At 50.4% G+C, this 17022-nt stretch overlaps 1 protein-coding gene across 2 annotated transcripts in view; it reads right to left on the minus strand.

The window, feature by feature from the left end:
• Positions 1-154: 154 nt before the first annotated feature.
• The window catches only part of LOC120906176, a 36212-nt gene continuing 19344 nt past the window's right edge, over positions 155-17022 (minus strand). The window contains exons 2-7 of one of the 2 annotated variants that reach the window (XM_040317671.1): positions 14742-15469; positions 6585-7233; positions 4197-4410; positions 2799-4125; positions 2592-2717; positions 155-2510 (exon numbers count right to left, since the gene is read on the minus strand). In XM_040317671.1, the coding sequence (XP_040173605.1) occupies positions 1590-2510; positions 2592-2717; positions 2799-4125; positions 4197-4410; positions 6585-7233; positions 14742-15095 (3591 nt within the window). In that variant the 5' untranslated portion in view covers positions 15096-15469 and the 3' untranslated portion in view covers positions 155-1589. The remainder of the gene's footprint in view (positions 2511-2591; positions 2718-2798; positions 4126-4196; positions 4411-6584; positions 7234-14741; positions 15470-17022) is intronic. The other variant, XM_040317672.1, reaches the window with a different exon arrangement.

Here is a 17022-nt window from a genome sequence, read left to right on the forward strand (position 1 = left end):
ATTTTTCAATTAGCTACATTAAAAACGGGAATCCACCGTTGGTTCTCTAGTTTATTCTACCGGTATGACGCAAATGTATTTTCCCGCCATGTTTTACTACTTTTTCTTGGAAATTTCGGACTGTCACTCAACAACAACAACAACACGCATCCAGTAACAAGCATACAAAAGAATTGATTTATTGTGCAAACAGGTGGAAACCTCCAGAGTGGCCGCCATTACACGATGCTTGATTACAACAACTAAATACCATCCAGTACTTTCGATTCGTTTTTCAAACAATTTACGAACGCAATGCGGCGCCGCTCTGGCAAACGCCTGCGATTAGCTACACTATCCGTGCGGCGTTGGCGGGCATTGCAATGTAATCGCCCGCAACCGCTAGAGCGCTAAATATGAGTAAAGATGATGTCGTAACACTAAAAAAATCGTATTGCCCATACCGTACCGTTCACACTCTACATACATACATACACATACACACACACATGCATACCGTTGATCCACTTTCTTCGGAGCTATACGCACGCTTATCTAGAACGGTCTAAGTACGAGGGTTAATAAGATAAGAAGGGTAAGTACAAACAAACCAAGCTAACAAAGCTGCCCATGGCCAACTGCGAGGGCACCGAGGTATCCGGGTGCGCAATAGAGAGAGAGAGAGAGAGAGAGAGAGAAGAGAAAATGCTGTCTCCTTCGGCTCCGGCTTCTCCTTTAATTGCCATATCCACAGCAAACCATACACTCCAACGCAAACAGTTCTTCAGCCCTGCTGCGCACGCGTTGCGTCCGCACGAGACTCTGCAATACTGCCGAGCGACGTATCGCCACTTCCTTTTATACACAAAACCGAAGCGCACTAGAGATGGGAGTTTGCCGGCGGTTGACAAGTAACGCAAAGAGTAACTAGTTACTCGAGTTGGAGCGGAGCGAGCTGCTCAAAATAAACTAGCCTAAGTGAACGGATGTGGATGGCTCAGGTCCACGTGGAACTGATCCCCGTGGTGATGCATTGTTAACGGTGACGTAGAGTTTGTGTGATGTCATGTAGTCTAATTACTATTTTTTTGGAGAGTGGAAAATCCATCTATCGTATCTATAGTATATCTCTGCTCTCTCTGTAATGCATAGTTTCTCTCTCTCTCTCTCCCTTTCTTGCGGATTTCAGCATGCAACCAGATGCTCCTCTATATAACATGGCATACATCAAACACCTGCAAACGGTCTAATCTCTGCAAAGATCTTTCTATCTCGCTGTCACATTTGACAGATGCTAGATCTGCGAAGATCTCTCTGTCACATTTGACAGCTCCTACACCTCCTTCTCCAAGGTACAAACAGATAACACACTCACATACACACAAACATACACACATATACACATACACATATGTATTCAGTTGACTTGTGGCAATCGTTATCACAAAGCTGTTTACAACACTTGACGGCGAAGTGACTCTCTTATCCCTTTACATTGCTAATCTGTGATTTTTTTTTTTTGTTCGTGTTTTTTTGGTTATGTGTGAATGTTTGCACCTCTATTTCTATTTCTCGCTTTCTCTCTCTCTCTCTCTCTCTCTCGCTCCCCCTCACGTCACCGTGGCGGAGATCGTGTCCCGTATCCAGGGCGTGTTGGGCGTAATCTTGTCGTACATCCGGGGCCGCTCGATACCGTTCGGGGCGCAGGCGATGCGCCACGAGCTAATGCCGACCAGGGCCCAGCGCCGATCGCTCGGCAGCAGGCACACCACCGGGCTGCCGGCAAACTCCTCCTCGCTGCAGTCCTGCTTGTGGTAGGCCGACTCCGCGCACATGCTGTTCACCGTCGCGATCGAGATGTTCTCGCACGGCGACATGTCGATCAGCTTCAGCTGCACCCGCTGCAGATGGTCCCGCTGGCGCGACCACCCGAGCGTGTTGCAGTTCGTCCACTGGCTCTGCTTGCCCAGCTTGGTCGGCTGCTGGAGGAACCCAACGCCACCGCCCGGCGCGCCCACGTTCGCGGCACCGCCCGAGCTGATGTAGTTCAGCGCGGAGATGTAGTTGTTCGTTTGTGGGGAGTTGGCGGGCAGCGGATAGGCAGCCGACGGTACACCCGCCGACGGTGGTGACGGTGTGGGACGGCCCTGCACCGGCCCGACGGCAGCCTCCGCCTGCGGGATGTGGTACTGCTCGTCGGCAAAGTCTGCGCTGTACTGGTTGACGTACTTGGCCGCCTCGTTCAGGTCGCCGTACTCGTCCGCCGCCAGCTCGTCCTCGCCCGGCATCTCGAAGTACTGCCGGTACTCCTTCAGCTTGCGGCCGACCACCGCCTTCGCGGACTTGCCGCCGGTCGAGTACTTTTCCGCGTGCGGCGTCGGCGTCACGCTGTTGTCGCTGCGATCGATCGTCTCCTTGAGCGGCAGATCGGGCAGACAGATGGGTCGCACAAAGTCCGAGTAGACGACGGGCGTCTCGAGCCGTACCATGGCGGCGGTGCTGCCCTCTACCGGTGACTTCACCATACCGATCTGGAAAGCAAAACCGAGAAGATGGCGCGTTAGTAACATTAAGTATTAGCAGCGGAGTCACTGCCAGCCCGCTCATCTTACAATACGACGCCGCTGCGTCCAGGGTGCGTTGGAGGAGAGGCGCACCGCCCCAAACACCGCCATCCACGTGGCCTTTGCCTGGCCCTGGAAGCATGATTCCGTCGTGAGGACCCAATCTTTTGAAACCTGTATAGCGTAAACAGACCAAAACAAAGACTCAGATTAGATATTGACCCACGAATCTTCCGACGAATCTTCGCCACTTACCAGCGTGCCGTCGCAGACGTGCGTGTCGGCCCGGAGCAGCGCCACATGCCACGGCCAATCGCCCGGCGTCGCCATCTTGGATAGGCCGATGTTCTGACTCGTGGGTAGCGTCGACTGCACGCCACACTCCAGGTGGCTGCAGGCGACGTACAGCGACTGCTTGCTCTGGCACTGCGTGCGCACGAACGAAATCTCGGACGCGCGCGGATCCAGCACGCGCACGTAGCTCGTGTTCGGCTCCGTGTCGTTGCGTATCTCCGAGTAGTCGACCCGCTCGTACCCGAGCGCCTTGCACAGCGACTCGGCGACGGTGTTGCGCACGTACTCGTTGCCCTCCATCCCGACCGAGCACAGCTTGCCGGTGGTGCCCTTCTCCGAGAAGACGGCGTAGCCCTCCGAGTAGAACCGTGGCCGGAATGGGACGATCGGTGGCGGGAACGTCAGGAAGCTTACCTGGGGCGAGATGGACACTGGCAAGAAGAGGAAAAGGACACTGTTAGATGCTGTGCTACCATCCGGACAGTCCAGCTTGCCGTCGCAGCGGGCATTGCGGGCGTAGCAAGCACGACTTCTTCCGCAGGAGATCGCCCCGTACGCACAGAACGTGCACGTGTTCTCGTCCGACAGGTCGGCACAGTCAGCTACACCGTCACACAGCCTCGACGAGAGCGCATTTGCCTGCAGCTCGCCCGTGCAGCCCGGCTTGCTGTGGCACGACTGCACACCCGTCGATTCCGGGAAGCGCTCGCAGTCCAGATAGCGGCGCAGCCGCTCCGGCAGCCGCTCGCCGCAGCCCGCCCAGAACGACTGGCAGTACTGGCGGCAGACCGTCCCAGCCGTCGGCTCCTCGATGCTGCGGTACTCGCACGGTGGCTGCAGCAACCGGCAGATGAAGTCGAACGCCTGGCGGAAGCACTCCGCATCGACCAGCTCCCGGAACGAGATCAGATCCGCCTCGACCTCCTCCAGCGAGCCGTGGCCGAAGAAGTTCGGATAGGTCGTGACGTTGTACCCGACCGACCGGCAGTAGCCGAGCCGCAGCGGCTCGCACTTGCGCGGGGGCCGTGCGGTCGTGACGATCTCCACCGTCACCTCATCCTTGCCGCCGAGCGGCGAGGAGGACGTGCCGACGATGTCGTCGCCCGTGCCAGACACTTCCTTAATTACCAGGCTGTTCGGATCGATCGTCAGGTTGCGGAAGTACTTGCGCTCCTGCCCCGTGATCTCCTCCAGCAGGATGGAGCGCAGATCGGCCGCCGACACCAGCTCGGCGTACGGGTCGAAGTAGAGCGCAAAGTATAGCGTCAGGTCACCCGGTTCTTCGTTGCTGTGTCGGGAAAGGGAAGGCACGCATGCTGAATGTCTGGAGGTGGAGTTCAAGTGCGCTCAGATACTTACCCATCCAGTGCAAGAATTTCGCTTCCCTCGAACGGTTCGCGCAGGTCCGACCGGCGCATTATGAGGTTGATGCGCTCCCGGTAGTCCCGGGCTCGGTGCTGGAAGCGTAGCGTGTTCTGATCCGCCAACTCGGGCGTCCATCGGTCACCCTCGATCACGCGCAGCCGCGCCCGGAATATCCGATCCGGCAACGGTTCCGGCCGCAGGTACGTGTCTGGGAAGTTGGGAAATGAGCAGAGAGCAGAGTTTGCATCAAGTTGGAACATCTCTGGAGCATTCAAAGTGTACAACCGCAAGACCTCACTGACAGGTTGGAGAAGCGGAACTCCAAAGTGTCTCCACACGGGGCAAACTAGTCTGCAGCACACATCCGCAGGTAAATGTGCCCATTAGCTAGACACTGATCGCAAGTAAGGAAGCCTTCCATTACCAAGGCTTTTAGTCCGCGGTCTTCTGAGATAAACTGCGCTCTGGTTTGGGTCATCACCATTATTTCAGGTGCCTCCGAGCGAAAGTGAAACAACTTCCGGGAGGAGTTTGGAGCTTTGGGTCACGTTGAGAGCGCAAATCCGAAACACAACCTGCAAACACTACCCTCATTAGCTGAAAGATGGCGTGAAAGTGGTTAGCGGACTCATCCTCGCCTACCCCTGTATCATCATAATATGGCTAACACGTAATGTACCCATCATCTGTAGACATTCTATTAGTTTTGGAGCGCCGGAAAAGGCTTACCCGAAAGAAAAATAAATAAACAAAACCCCTCGTAATCAATCTTCCTGACTGGAGCTTACGGGATTACTTTTAGAGCACCATCTGTGCGGGTTATCAACCTCCCTTCCCTTATGATGCTGACGCAACCTGCATCTCTCAACCCTCCAGGTATTCCACGTCGGGAGAGATGAGCAAAAAAAAAAAACAATAAAAAAGCAATTAGACACCATCCCGCTGGAAATGGAAAGTCACTTTTCACTTTCCCCTCCCAGCCTCCCTGGTCGCTGTGACTTTTCCAGAGTTACGTACCATACACACACACGCATGTGCGCATCTCCAATTAGGAAGTGCAAATAAAAATATGAGACGCGCATTGATCCGCCGCGTAAGACGCATTGTTTGTGTACCGAAGCGGCGTTGTTGCCGCGCGTTTTTTTTTTTTGTTCCCAGCGCTCAACCTCAATGGATTTGCCGCCTATTGTCGCGAGTTTTCGACCCCTCCCACCATGGCTACCGAAGAACGCCAGCCGTGCGTGTGCGCATCTACGGCTGCTTCTTTACGTAAAAAGCCGTTTCGGTTTACAGTGGCAGTGCCAGAGGTCCATAAAATCAAATTATGCCCATCGGCGGAGAGAAATTCCCGTACCCAACGGCACCCATTTCACCCATATAGCAAAGCCGGAGCAGCATTTTGGCACTGGGTGAACCACACCACACCAGCGTCTCGTGTAACTCGCAACAGAAACAACGCGCACGTTGCGCGCGCAGGCAGCAAAACAATCGACTTAATTGAAAGTGTTTTGTGCCATGGCTGGCTTTTAGCGTGTTCTCTACTTGTCGCTCTCTCTCTCTCTCTCTTTCTCTTCGACACAAAACACGTAGGAACTCTTTCTTTCGTTGCCGTTTTCTCACATTCCTGCGCGATGAGCGGCGAAATTCGCAAACGCACTTACTTTCTTCCACGACCTAAGCCCGTGAGAGGCCCCACAAGCTGCGCTAATGGGAGCTTGTTAAGGTGGTGGTACTGTGGGGGTGTTGTGGGGGTGTGTATGTTTACGTATAGAATGTTTTCTCCGCCGACGTCATCACAAACACACAATGGTGCCGTTTTGTTTTCTGCATGCGCGGCGCGCCATCGAATGTTCTCATTCGTCAAAGTAGCTTATGGAGGCCTCGCCAGGCCACTTGCTTTTGCTCGGTGTATAACAAAGAAAGTAGTTGTGCTGTTGAGTGGGAAGAGAGGGTTTTGGTGGGTGTGCAAATATGTGCCCCTTACATGGGCAATAAATCTCTTGTATGCGGTGGTGTGCAAGCGTGCGTGCATTGCGTTAAAAAAACACAAATTGTATTTTGCACGCGCCCATCATGACCACACACCCACACAAGAGAGTCAAGTGTGTGTGGGGGTTGTTTAACTCATAGTAAGCTATTCTTCTTCTTCTTGTGCTAACTCTTCAGGGAGGTCTTGTTTATCCAAGAGAAACTGTATGCGGGGGACACAACACGATGTATTAAAAAGTTCCTACAAACACACTCCAGTGTAGGCTCGAACCTGTGACTTTTGCAAACTCAGCTAAAGTCCAACGCTACCTTCCCACTAGACCACCCGGCAGCCCCAGCACGGTGACAGCAAACAAGCCTATATAAACGCTTTAACCGTGCAACATTACTTACAGCCAACGTAAACGATCGCACCGGCGCACAGCAGAATCAGCAGAAAGCCGGCAATCAGCGCACAGCCACACTTCTGGTTGTCGCCGAGCTTGCGGCGCGTAAACCGTATGTCGGAATCGCTCGACAGGACCGACTCCGCCCGGCTGCTTTTCGCGTGCATTGCCCCCCGGCTGTGATGGTGGTGATGATGATGGTGGTGATGATGGCCGTGCCCTCCGTTCGCCGCCTTCCCGCCCACCCCTCCGTTCTTGTGCTTTCCTGCACCACCGCCTCCACCGCTAGTGGCGTTGGAGCTGTCCGAGTTGGAGCGCAGCTTCCGGTCCTTCTTGAGGCTCGCGTCCAGATCGGAATCGAGCGCGGGCGGTGGCGTCCCGGTGCCAAAGTGATGACGGTGCTGCTGCTGCTGCTGTTGCTGCTGTTGCTGTTGCTGCTGCTGCTGTGTCGCTAGATGCATCCCGTTGTGATGTGCTTGGGCTAGATGGGCAAGGTGTTGCTGCTGCTGCTGCTGCAGCTGATGGTGATGGTGATGGTGGTGATGGTGACCGTGCGAAAGCCGATCGTCATCGTCAAAGTAGGAATCGTCATCGGGCGGCGGCGGTGGCGGCAGGGAGTCGCAATCGTCCGACTCGGGATACTTTGTGCCGGGTTTCTGTGGGAGGTGTGGGAGGAATGAAAAAAAAAAACGCGTTAGAATTTGCGCATCTCATCTGCGTTTTGTTGCCTCGACGCCTTTGAAAATGGAGCGCACACCCAAAGGGGCAGGGTGCGCATCTTTCCCATCCCAGGGCTGCAGGTCATTCATTCCTTGTGCGCAGTCAGCGGTCCAGAACGGGCTGCAGAGAGGAAGGAGGTGGGTGGGCAGCTCGCTAAACAGTGCGCGGTTGTTTGCTCTCGCGGCCCCAACACCCAACAACCCCAAGGTGCCGGTCGCACCTGACTGACTTTCCCGCTGTGAATGGCCTGGATGGAAGATTCTCAGCAGAAAGGGCCAAGCTTCTGTGTGTTGCTGCAAACACAAAAGGCTAGAGCTTTTGTGCTTAGAAAAATGTTGCATACAGTTTACGCTTTCTAGGCCTCTTACGAACTGTCTTTTTTGTTTGTTCAAGGTCTCGCTGGTTCTACCCGAACTAGTCACGGTCCGTTGCGTTGCGGTGCATGATTCTTTCTGCCCGGGGTACTTGCGATACTAGCCGTCGCTCAATTAACTTTCTCTCTCGCCGCCACCAACGATGGTGGAATGTGTACGGAGCTACGTGGGCCTCTCGATTCTAACAATCCGCTGACAGATTACAGCCGAGCCGAGCTGCTACCGGGTGCGTACTGCATTTTGCACCACTGTCACGCCTGCGTGCGCTTGCTAATCGATGGGCGCGCTAATAAGCCGCTTCGAATCGAATCCAATTGTACCCTGCTGCCCTGGCCGTGCCCATGTGCCAAAGCGCGACGCGAGGCAAGCTCTCGATCGTCTCGTCTTGGAGGAGATTTCAAACCGTTGCGCAAAATCGTTTCGCCAGTAACGCTCGCCAACGGAATGGAGAACGAGCCTTTTGTTTTGTTAATCTTTTGCCTTTAACAGCTTTAACCTTTACCGCGCGCTACAAAGAAAGCATGTCCAATGCGGAGGGCTGCTAAATAATCGGTAACATCTCCATGTTCGAACTTCTGGAACTGCCTTCTGCTCCAAAAAAAAAAAAAAAAAAAAAAAACACCCAACCGAAAGCAAAAACCCAAAATTATGCGAAGGAAATTTCGAACGAAATTTGCCCTGCCAGGTGTGGGGGGTTTGTTTACCGCGACTTTGTTTAATGCCAAAATTATGCGTCCCACAAGGCACAAAGAAGACATGGCGGGACACATGGGGCCGAGGGCGCCAATTACAGGGTTTTCGAGGATTATATAGACATGTTCAGCGAGTTGTAGATTCGTTCAGGCATATAATAGACTCGTTCAGCGAGATATAGAATTGTTCGGAAGTAGGCGTAGACATATTCGGTTATACTGTAGAGCTGTCACTTTCGTACCCCTTGGACTGCGGCTTGGATCATTCTCAACAAGAGGTAAGTTTTCAACAGTTTTCGAAAAAATAAGCTTTTTTCAACTAATTTATGTATTAAACAGCTTGGGGAATGATTATTAGCTACTTTTAGGACTTTTAAGAATGAAAAATTGAACCCTGCGGCACAGTGTGTAAACAAAACAAATGACAACACTACAGAATTGCTGAACTTGTCAACGCCTGCTTACGAACAATTCAATATCTCGCTGAAAGTGTCAATTATATGCCCAAACGAATCAACAACTCGCTGAACATGTCAATAATATCATTAAAAACCCTGTATCTCGTTTCTCCACAATGTATCTCCACGACTTTCTTGTGCGCTGCCAGCCCGAACACTCTCTTACAATTCACTTTCGATATGCAAATGGTGGCTAGAGGCTAATAGGGTCCGAAAACACGAAAAGCGAAAACGGAAGCGGGCATTGTAACACTCAGCTCGCGGTTTGAGAAACGGGCGAAAGGAGCTGTCAATTTGTCACCTTTATGGGGCGGTTTTGGGTAGCAAGATGCCGTCATTGCCGTTCGCTAGGGGTTCGTCGCCTGCAGCAAGGACGCGTTTCGTCGGCTTCGCGTAGCAATAAATTATTGTTTTATATATTTTTTTTATTATCTTACTTTCTTTGATGCAACAACACAGGTAAAGGCGTGTTAATCGCTCTGAAGCGGTCAAGCATTGAACCGTAATTTGTAAAGCAAAATATGGGGAGAGTGTTTGAGGGTCTTGTGCAGCGCGTTTCACTTTCCTCTCCATTCGATCCAGTAACGGTAACTTCCGGCGCACTGCAGTTTTGGAAAATGGAAGCGAGACACTTCAAACCGATTCACCCCGCCGGATGCGGAGGGCTGGCGAGGCTCTCGAACTTTGGGCGAAAATTCATTGCCTAATCGATAGCTCATTAACCTTTTCGCCCCGAAAGTGCAACTGGTTTTTTTTTCTCTCATAGCCCGAGGGGCATATGTTTTGACGCATTTTCTACTGCTATCCTTCTCTCTTTCGCTCTGTTGTTTTGGGGAGGTGCCTTAGATAGATAATGGTGAAATTAAGCTGAAACTCGGGTAAAGCAAGAAGCAGAAGAAAAAGACGCAAACGAAAAACGCTGATTTCAATTTTCAACACCTTTTGCCAGCCAGGTAAAGGAAACTCTGGAGACGGCGAAACATTTAAAGCAGCCGTTGGGAAAACACAATAATTACATAAAAATATGACTCTTTGGTGGTGATTAGTGGCGAGCTTTCTTCTCGCTGCTGCCCGGGCCCGCCCCGCACAAGCCCCCCCCCCCCCTTCCCATCATTTGCCGTCCAGTTCGAATTTCGTCTGCCCGATGGCATCAAGCGACGAACCGGGCAAGAGAAATGTTTTTGCTACGCTTTTATAAATTGGAAGAAAATATATAGCCACACACACACACACACAGAGATACACACGCACAGACAAACAAGTACACAGATTATTGCTATTTTATTTTTCCATTTGTGCGTCCGGTGCAACGGGGCACGGGTGCGTAACGAGCAGAGCAGTTGCAGCCGGTCGGGCGGATTTTGCTAATTTTTCTCTCTCTCTCTCTCTCTCTCTCTCTCTCTCTCTCGCTCTCTTTCTTTCGTTTCACTGTAGCTATAGGGAGGCTGATTAGGAGGCTAAGAAACGCCCGGAAAATCGAACTTTTCTCCACAGTGTGTGGCGGTGTATGTGTGAAAGTGTTGTATAAGTTGTTTTTCCATTTTTTTTTTAAATAAAACATTCAATCAGTAACGCTTACACAACCCGGGCCCGGGCCGTAAACTGTCGCCTTAATAAGCCGCAAGATGAAGCGAATTGTTATACTTGTGTTTTGCTTTTTTTTGCTTTTTTTCGAAAAACGTTCGACACACCCGAATAAATTAATCGCTGCGCATGCAACACGTGTGCACGCGGGCATGATGGTGAGGAAGGCAGAAAGGGTAAAAAAAACACATTAACGCACCGAGCATGGAGAGGGGGAAGACAAAAAAAAAACACAACAATGCAACCAAGGCACGCAGCACACACCCTCCGAGCACATCTTATGCGCTACAGCGCTGTACCATAATCCTTCGGCAGGCTCGCAAGCTGCTAATTAAGGCGCTCGCGCTGCACTGGCTTCACTGTTACGGTCGGGATTTAATTGTTAATGCGTTTGCGTTTTCATCTCCGGCTGAGGAGCAGAACGGCGCGTACATCGGCTCCACCCGTCGGCCCAGTCGCTTCCTATTTGCTAACCGAACCGCAACTGGCGGCCGCGTTTCTGCGTCGCCAGCACTTTGACGGTTTCGCCAGCCGGAGAAAGTTTGGAAGGCAAGAAGGCAAGACAACAAAAACCAGTCCGCTAAGAATTTTGCACGCAACGTACAGCTTCAGTTTTGTCCGAAAAAGCGTGTATTTTTTTTTTTTTTTGTAACAAAACGTGCTTGTGCAAACGAAAGACTTCGATGCGCTTGCAAGCGATGAAACGCAGCTGTAAAAAATGTGCTCCGCACATTGTTCTACACGACACAAAGTAGAGTCAAACATTAATATAACAGTCCCTTCCGGGGGATCTTCCTTCCCCTCCCCTCTCCCCCCTTTCGCATTCACATTCTAGCTACTTTTTTTTTGGAGCGGCCCGCGGGAACTTCCACTACCTTGCCTGGACGCCAGAACGATGCGATGAGATAGTTCAAATTTTCCGTTGCTTTAATGACTCCTTTTCTCCGGCCCATCTGTCCCACCGTCCCACTATTCCTTACCGGTACGCGCAGTACAATGACACGCGCATTGCACCAGATTTATTTTCACACACAGCAACACAGCAACACAAAGTCCAGCGCGCTGACCACCGCTGATTTATGACAGTCCAGTCCAGTTGCCCGACACCGGCCGCTCACGTGTCATCACCACCACGCGTGAGAAAACTTCGCTCGATGTCAAAGCGTGCTGCAGGGCGGTCCAAATGAATCTTCCAAGGGAACAGCCGCGCGTTTGGTGTTCTCTGTACCTTTGTGCCCTTGCCTCATAACGAGCCTAATATGAAAGAAGCTTCTTTGTTGCAAGCCATTTCCTCATCATCAGCCGCTTAATGAGCTCTCGTTACTCTCCCACACACACAGAGAGACAGAAAACTTAATAAGCGCCACAGGACGGGGTTGTTCAAACATATCTCGTTAATTAATTAATTAATTAATAGAGCCTTTAATTGCTCTGCATCGGTTCGTGCAAGGACAAGTGACAGGATCTCAAGCTCAAGGGATGTTTACATTGCCCCGCAAAAAGCCCACATGTGTGTTAGATTACACTCAGCACGTAGGCAACGTATCGCTGGTAAATCAAAGCGTGGCTACCTTGAACAGCCACATCCGTGTTTGGTTTTTGTGCAAAGTGGCTTGAGAAAAGTAAAATCGCACCACACACACACACACACACACCAACAGCTGGCTGGTAATTAAATCAGCCAACGGCAATCACAAGAAAGCCGGTCAAATCAATCGGGCGCGAGCGCGCCCATCCACCCCCACCGAACGCTTCTGCTCGTTCCATCGATTTTGCTACGGTTTCGCTGTTGCGATTTTTCCACACACTTCCACGCACGCTGATGCAGCTCCCGTTGCTGTGGCCTAGAATGCTGCCCGCAGAAAATTGATCTGCATCGCCTGCTGTACAGTGGTGGGAATTGCTGTAAATATTTTTTTTTGCAATTTTTATTCGATACCCATCAAACTTGACCTTTGACGATGTAGATTATAACAGAAATAAATAGTACAGGTAAAGAATTATAACTTTTCTTTGATTTATTTTCTAAATGATATGGTTAAGCGACGAACTTTTTCGTGATTTCAAAATAGATGTTTTTCACACTGTTTCACACTTTTCATCCTATCCAAAAGATGTATGACAACATATGAAGAAACTGGGAAGAAAGAACTCCGCTGGAGTCGAAGCCTCTCTAAACTATTCAAACAACAGCAATCCTACAAGCAACATGATATCTAAACAATAAGATTTAAGTGCCTATTAACACAATAAGATGACATAAAACTTGTAAAAAAAACGATGCACAACGTTGTGCATAATAACAATGGTGGAATAATGGTGACCTTAAGGCATCAACTTTAGACCCTAAAGTACCCATTCTTGCCTCTAACGCATATATCTTTGTCCATAAAGCAACAATTGTTTGCTGTTTTTATGAAAATTGTTACGTTGCAGGGTTTTCCGATAGAACTCAAGACCGCGGGACACTTTGATGAATCTGCGGGAGTCAATCGCAAGACTGCGGAACGATACTTGAAAACGTTGACGATACCGGGATCTGCGGATTTGTATCGCAAGACTGCGGCACACTTTTTCGGGCACACTATCGCACCACCGAGGACATATAACTAGACAGCCTATTTATTTTTTATTTAATTTTTTTTTTTTGAGTTCGCACTGTTTGGGGCTTGAACAAGTAATCTGTAATGTCACACTCTAAAAACATGAAATTAGAATTTTAAAAATTGCGGGTGTCAAGTTATATGTCCCTGGGGTGCATATAGTGCGCCTGGAAAAGTGTGCCGCAGTCTTGCGATACAAATCCAATACAATATATCGTTCCGCAGTCGTGCGATTTACTCCCGCAGATTCATACAAAGAGTCCCGCGGTCTTGAGCTCTATAGGAAAACCCTGTATATTAACATTTGCTATACATGTTTTATCAATTTCGCTACTGTTCATGCAAAAGAATACATGTCAACTTAGCAAATTCCAATGAAACTTTCACAATATGCATGACGAGGCTATTGATTAAATGATTAGCTGTGTAACTAACTTTAATTCACCAATTTTAAAACGAACTGTTTCAAAAATTTATATCAAGGTCTCTTTATAATTAACTTACAGTAAGAATTGTTGCTTCAGAGGCAAATATTGTAACACGCCGTCAAAAATTGTTGACGTAGAGGCAAACTTTAGCGTCAACGGCTGTATTAGCAACGAACATACCTTAATCATTTTAATTCATCGCCCAGAGGAAAATGTTATACAAAATTTTTAAAAAATAGGACTTATTTACCGTTTTTAGTCAGCATTTCCAATTAAAAACACAAAATCCAGTCAGAAAATAAACAGTTTTTTTTTCAGATGCGAAAAAGCAAAATAACCAAAATACACATGCTGCGATTGCACCCACTGTAACACACGGGCGGCGAAATCAATCGACCACCTGGGCCAAAAATTTTGGGCGCTTTTACTGTGCGAGTTAGATTTTTCCTGCCCAAAACGGCCAGATCTCTGCGTCCATAATCTCTGGCGCCCAATCGGGCAGCTGCAAGCGTTTTGGAACAAGCTGCGAAAATCTTAACGCGATCTCCCCCGCGCTGTGCGGGCAGGGAAAAGCCGTTTTTGGTGTTTGGTATCTGCTGCTGGTTCGCTTCATCCCCGGTGCCCCGTCCGTTGTGGAGTAGTGTGCAGGCTAAAATTATCTTACGCTCTAAGATCGTGCCCAGCTGGGGATGGGTGAGGGCACAGGACCCAACCGTTCTCGCTCACTCAGCCCCAACCACGGAACGGAACAGCAGATCAATAACAGTATCGTGGATTTAATTTCGCCCGCATCAGTTTTCCAACCCCATCCACGGGTACCGTTTCGTTCACTCCCCTTGCCTCCTCCCAGCCAAACGTTTTACATCGAAAAAAAAGAACGGCTAAGGCGTCTTAACGGGGCGCAGCGGGTAAGAAAAACAAAAACCACACGAACCGATCACTCATGTCCCGCAGTTAGTTTCGATTGCTGAATCGAAAGCATCGCCTACAAATCGCCTTCCTTCGCACCTCGGTGCGCGATGCTTTCTTTTTTGTTGTTTGCCTTCCCTTGCACTCACTCACCCTTCGGCAACCCTTTGCCCTTTTGCCGGGGCGAACAAAAAAAAACACACACACACCAAAACAAAGCTAACAAACGATCAGAGTGCGCTAAATTCCACACCAAAATTAGCTCAGTTGGCCTTTTTTTTCGGGGCAAGAAAAAAAAAACACCCCCTTCTCGAGTCGTTGCTGTTTGTCATTGGTAAACGCTCCCCCACAACAACAACAACAACAAACTACCACCCGCGAAACAACACCACTCACCTTAAAACCACCCCATTCCCGCTCGTTCGTTCGTTCTTTTGCGCCCCAGACGGGTTCGTCCCGCTGTTGTTGCTGCTGATGCTGCTGCTGCTGCTGCTGGTGATGCTGGAACGGGTACTGCCAATCGTCGGGTTCGTCGCCTTTCGCCGGCTTCGAGCGCCCTTTTGCTACGATGGCACCGACTTTCGACACCGCCTGCTGCTCGCCAGCTGGCGTCGGTTTGCCCTCGGTCGGTCGGGGCGGTTGGCGCTGATTTTGCGACCGCCTGTGATGGTGATGGTGGTGCCGTTGCTGCTGCTGCTGCTGCTGCTCATCCGTGCTTCGTCTTAGGTGATTGTCCTGTGCCGTGCCCATATTGCAGTACACGGGTTCACTAGAACGCTTGTCGTTGTAAGTTGTGCCACACAATTTCCGAAACACACACACACACACTCAAACACTAAATCTTTGCATATATGGGGCAAACAACAATGTTCTCGAAACCGACGCCTTCAGCACACGCGGGTCCTATTCTTCCCCGTTATCTCTCACTTTTACGCTAGAATTTAGTGTCGGTCTAGAGTAACGCGGTGTGGTTAGTAGTCGTGTCTCGCGCAGAGGGCCAAATCCGACTGCGCCCACCTTTGCCCCGGTCGCGTTATCACGCTCGGCTCCTGGTCACGGCACCAAGCGAGGATGGTCGGTCGGGTACGGGAGAAGGGTCGTCATGCGGTGCTGTGTCTGTGTCGCTACGGAAGGAAGGCGGATGGAATTGGATCGTGTCAGGTTAGGTTAGGATCGCTGCATGTAAGTGTAAGTGTATGTGGTTAGCAATGTGCAGTGAGTGTCTCGGTGCAGTGGAGGCAAAACAGAAGAAGGTGTGCAGAAAACACGCGGTGCAGAATTATGTTTTGTGAGAGGTTTGTGAGGTTCGTTCAGAAAAAAAGGTCACTAAAACTACACCCCAAAGGCTAGCTGAATCACTGTCGAAACTGTCTCTAACTAACTAACTAACGATACCCTTCCCATTTGGATTTCTCTCACCCCCAGAGCGGCAGAGAAATCGAACCACAAAATTGGGGATAAAATGGGGTTTACGGGGCCGACGTTTCCCCTTTCTTGCTGCTCGAAATTGAACTGTCCCACAGACAGATGGGTGACAAAAATTTCTCCTCACGTCGCCGTCTTCGTCATCGTCGTCGGTGTCTGCACTCTAAGATCCTCTTCTCGGCACACAGCAAACACCACAATTCCAAGCACGTTCACCTCTTTGACTCTCTCTCTCTCTGTGGCTCACGGGTGAAATTCTGGTCGAAAACTTGCTGTTGACTTTATTTATTAAGTACACTCGGGCATGCTATCGGTTTCTCCCATCGATCGCGGTCAGCAGCAGAACTGTGTCAACACGTGTTTAACAGTTTTACTTTGTTCCCAGCTCTTTTTTTTTTTTTTAGTTCCACTACCTATCGGCAGTGCAGTAGTTGGCAGAAAGCGAACAACAACAAAAAATCCATCCATCCCATGCTGCGAAATTACCATACAATCGATGAGCCAAATGCTCACGCAGCGGGTGAGGTTTATTAGGTTGGTGCGGCGGTTGGTGGTTTGCAACCACGTACAAGCACGCACGCATCGGATGTGTGTCACCTTGCGCTCGGGCGGTCCGCAAGACGCGCGAGGTGCGACACTGACCGTGCGCAATCGATAGACTGTAGCCGGCCTGCGCGTTGTGACACCGTGCTGCGGCTCCATTCTTGCCTATAAAAATAATGTGCAAATTGATTGCCTAATTTTCGGGGCGCAAAAACAGGTCTCGAGAACAGGTATCGAGAGCAGCAGCAGCAGCAGCAGGTGCACCGAGCGCACCTCGATTAGCACACATAAACAGGCAGCCAGTGTCGATCGTACCTTGTCGCCTTACCGAACACGCCTTGTCGCAACTCTCGCAGTGAACGACCTTTGCTGCCTGGGGAGGAAGCAGCGCACGTTTGCAGCAATTGGTGTATGTTGCACACCTACTCATCGGTGGACTAAACTCTTCCGATAGGAGCGCTCTAACAAACCACTGGCAAACACTTTAACCTTTCAGCGCTCAGTACTCTACCCACTGCTTGCCGTACCACTCTTGGCATTGAACTGTGCAAGTCTTTCTCGCACCCAATAGCGACCCACATCGATAATGGTCAGTTTCCCTTCTCTTCGATCGCTTATCTCGTGCCCTCCCATACGTACGCGTGTGTGGTACAAAGCACGCTGCCACGAGACCCACGTGGCGCTGAGACTATACAGGCGCGTGCACAAG

The sequence above is a fragment of the Anopheles arabiensis genome, chromosome X, assembly GCF_016920715.1.
Source record: "Anopheles arabiensis isolate DONGOLA chromosome X, AaraD3, whole genome shotgun sequence".
NCBI classification, from domain to species: Eukaryota; Metazoa; Arthropoda; class Insecta; order Diptera; family Culicidae; genus Anopheles; species Anopheles arabiensis.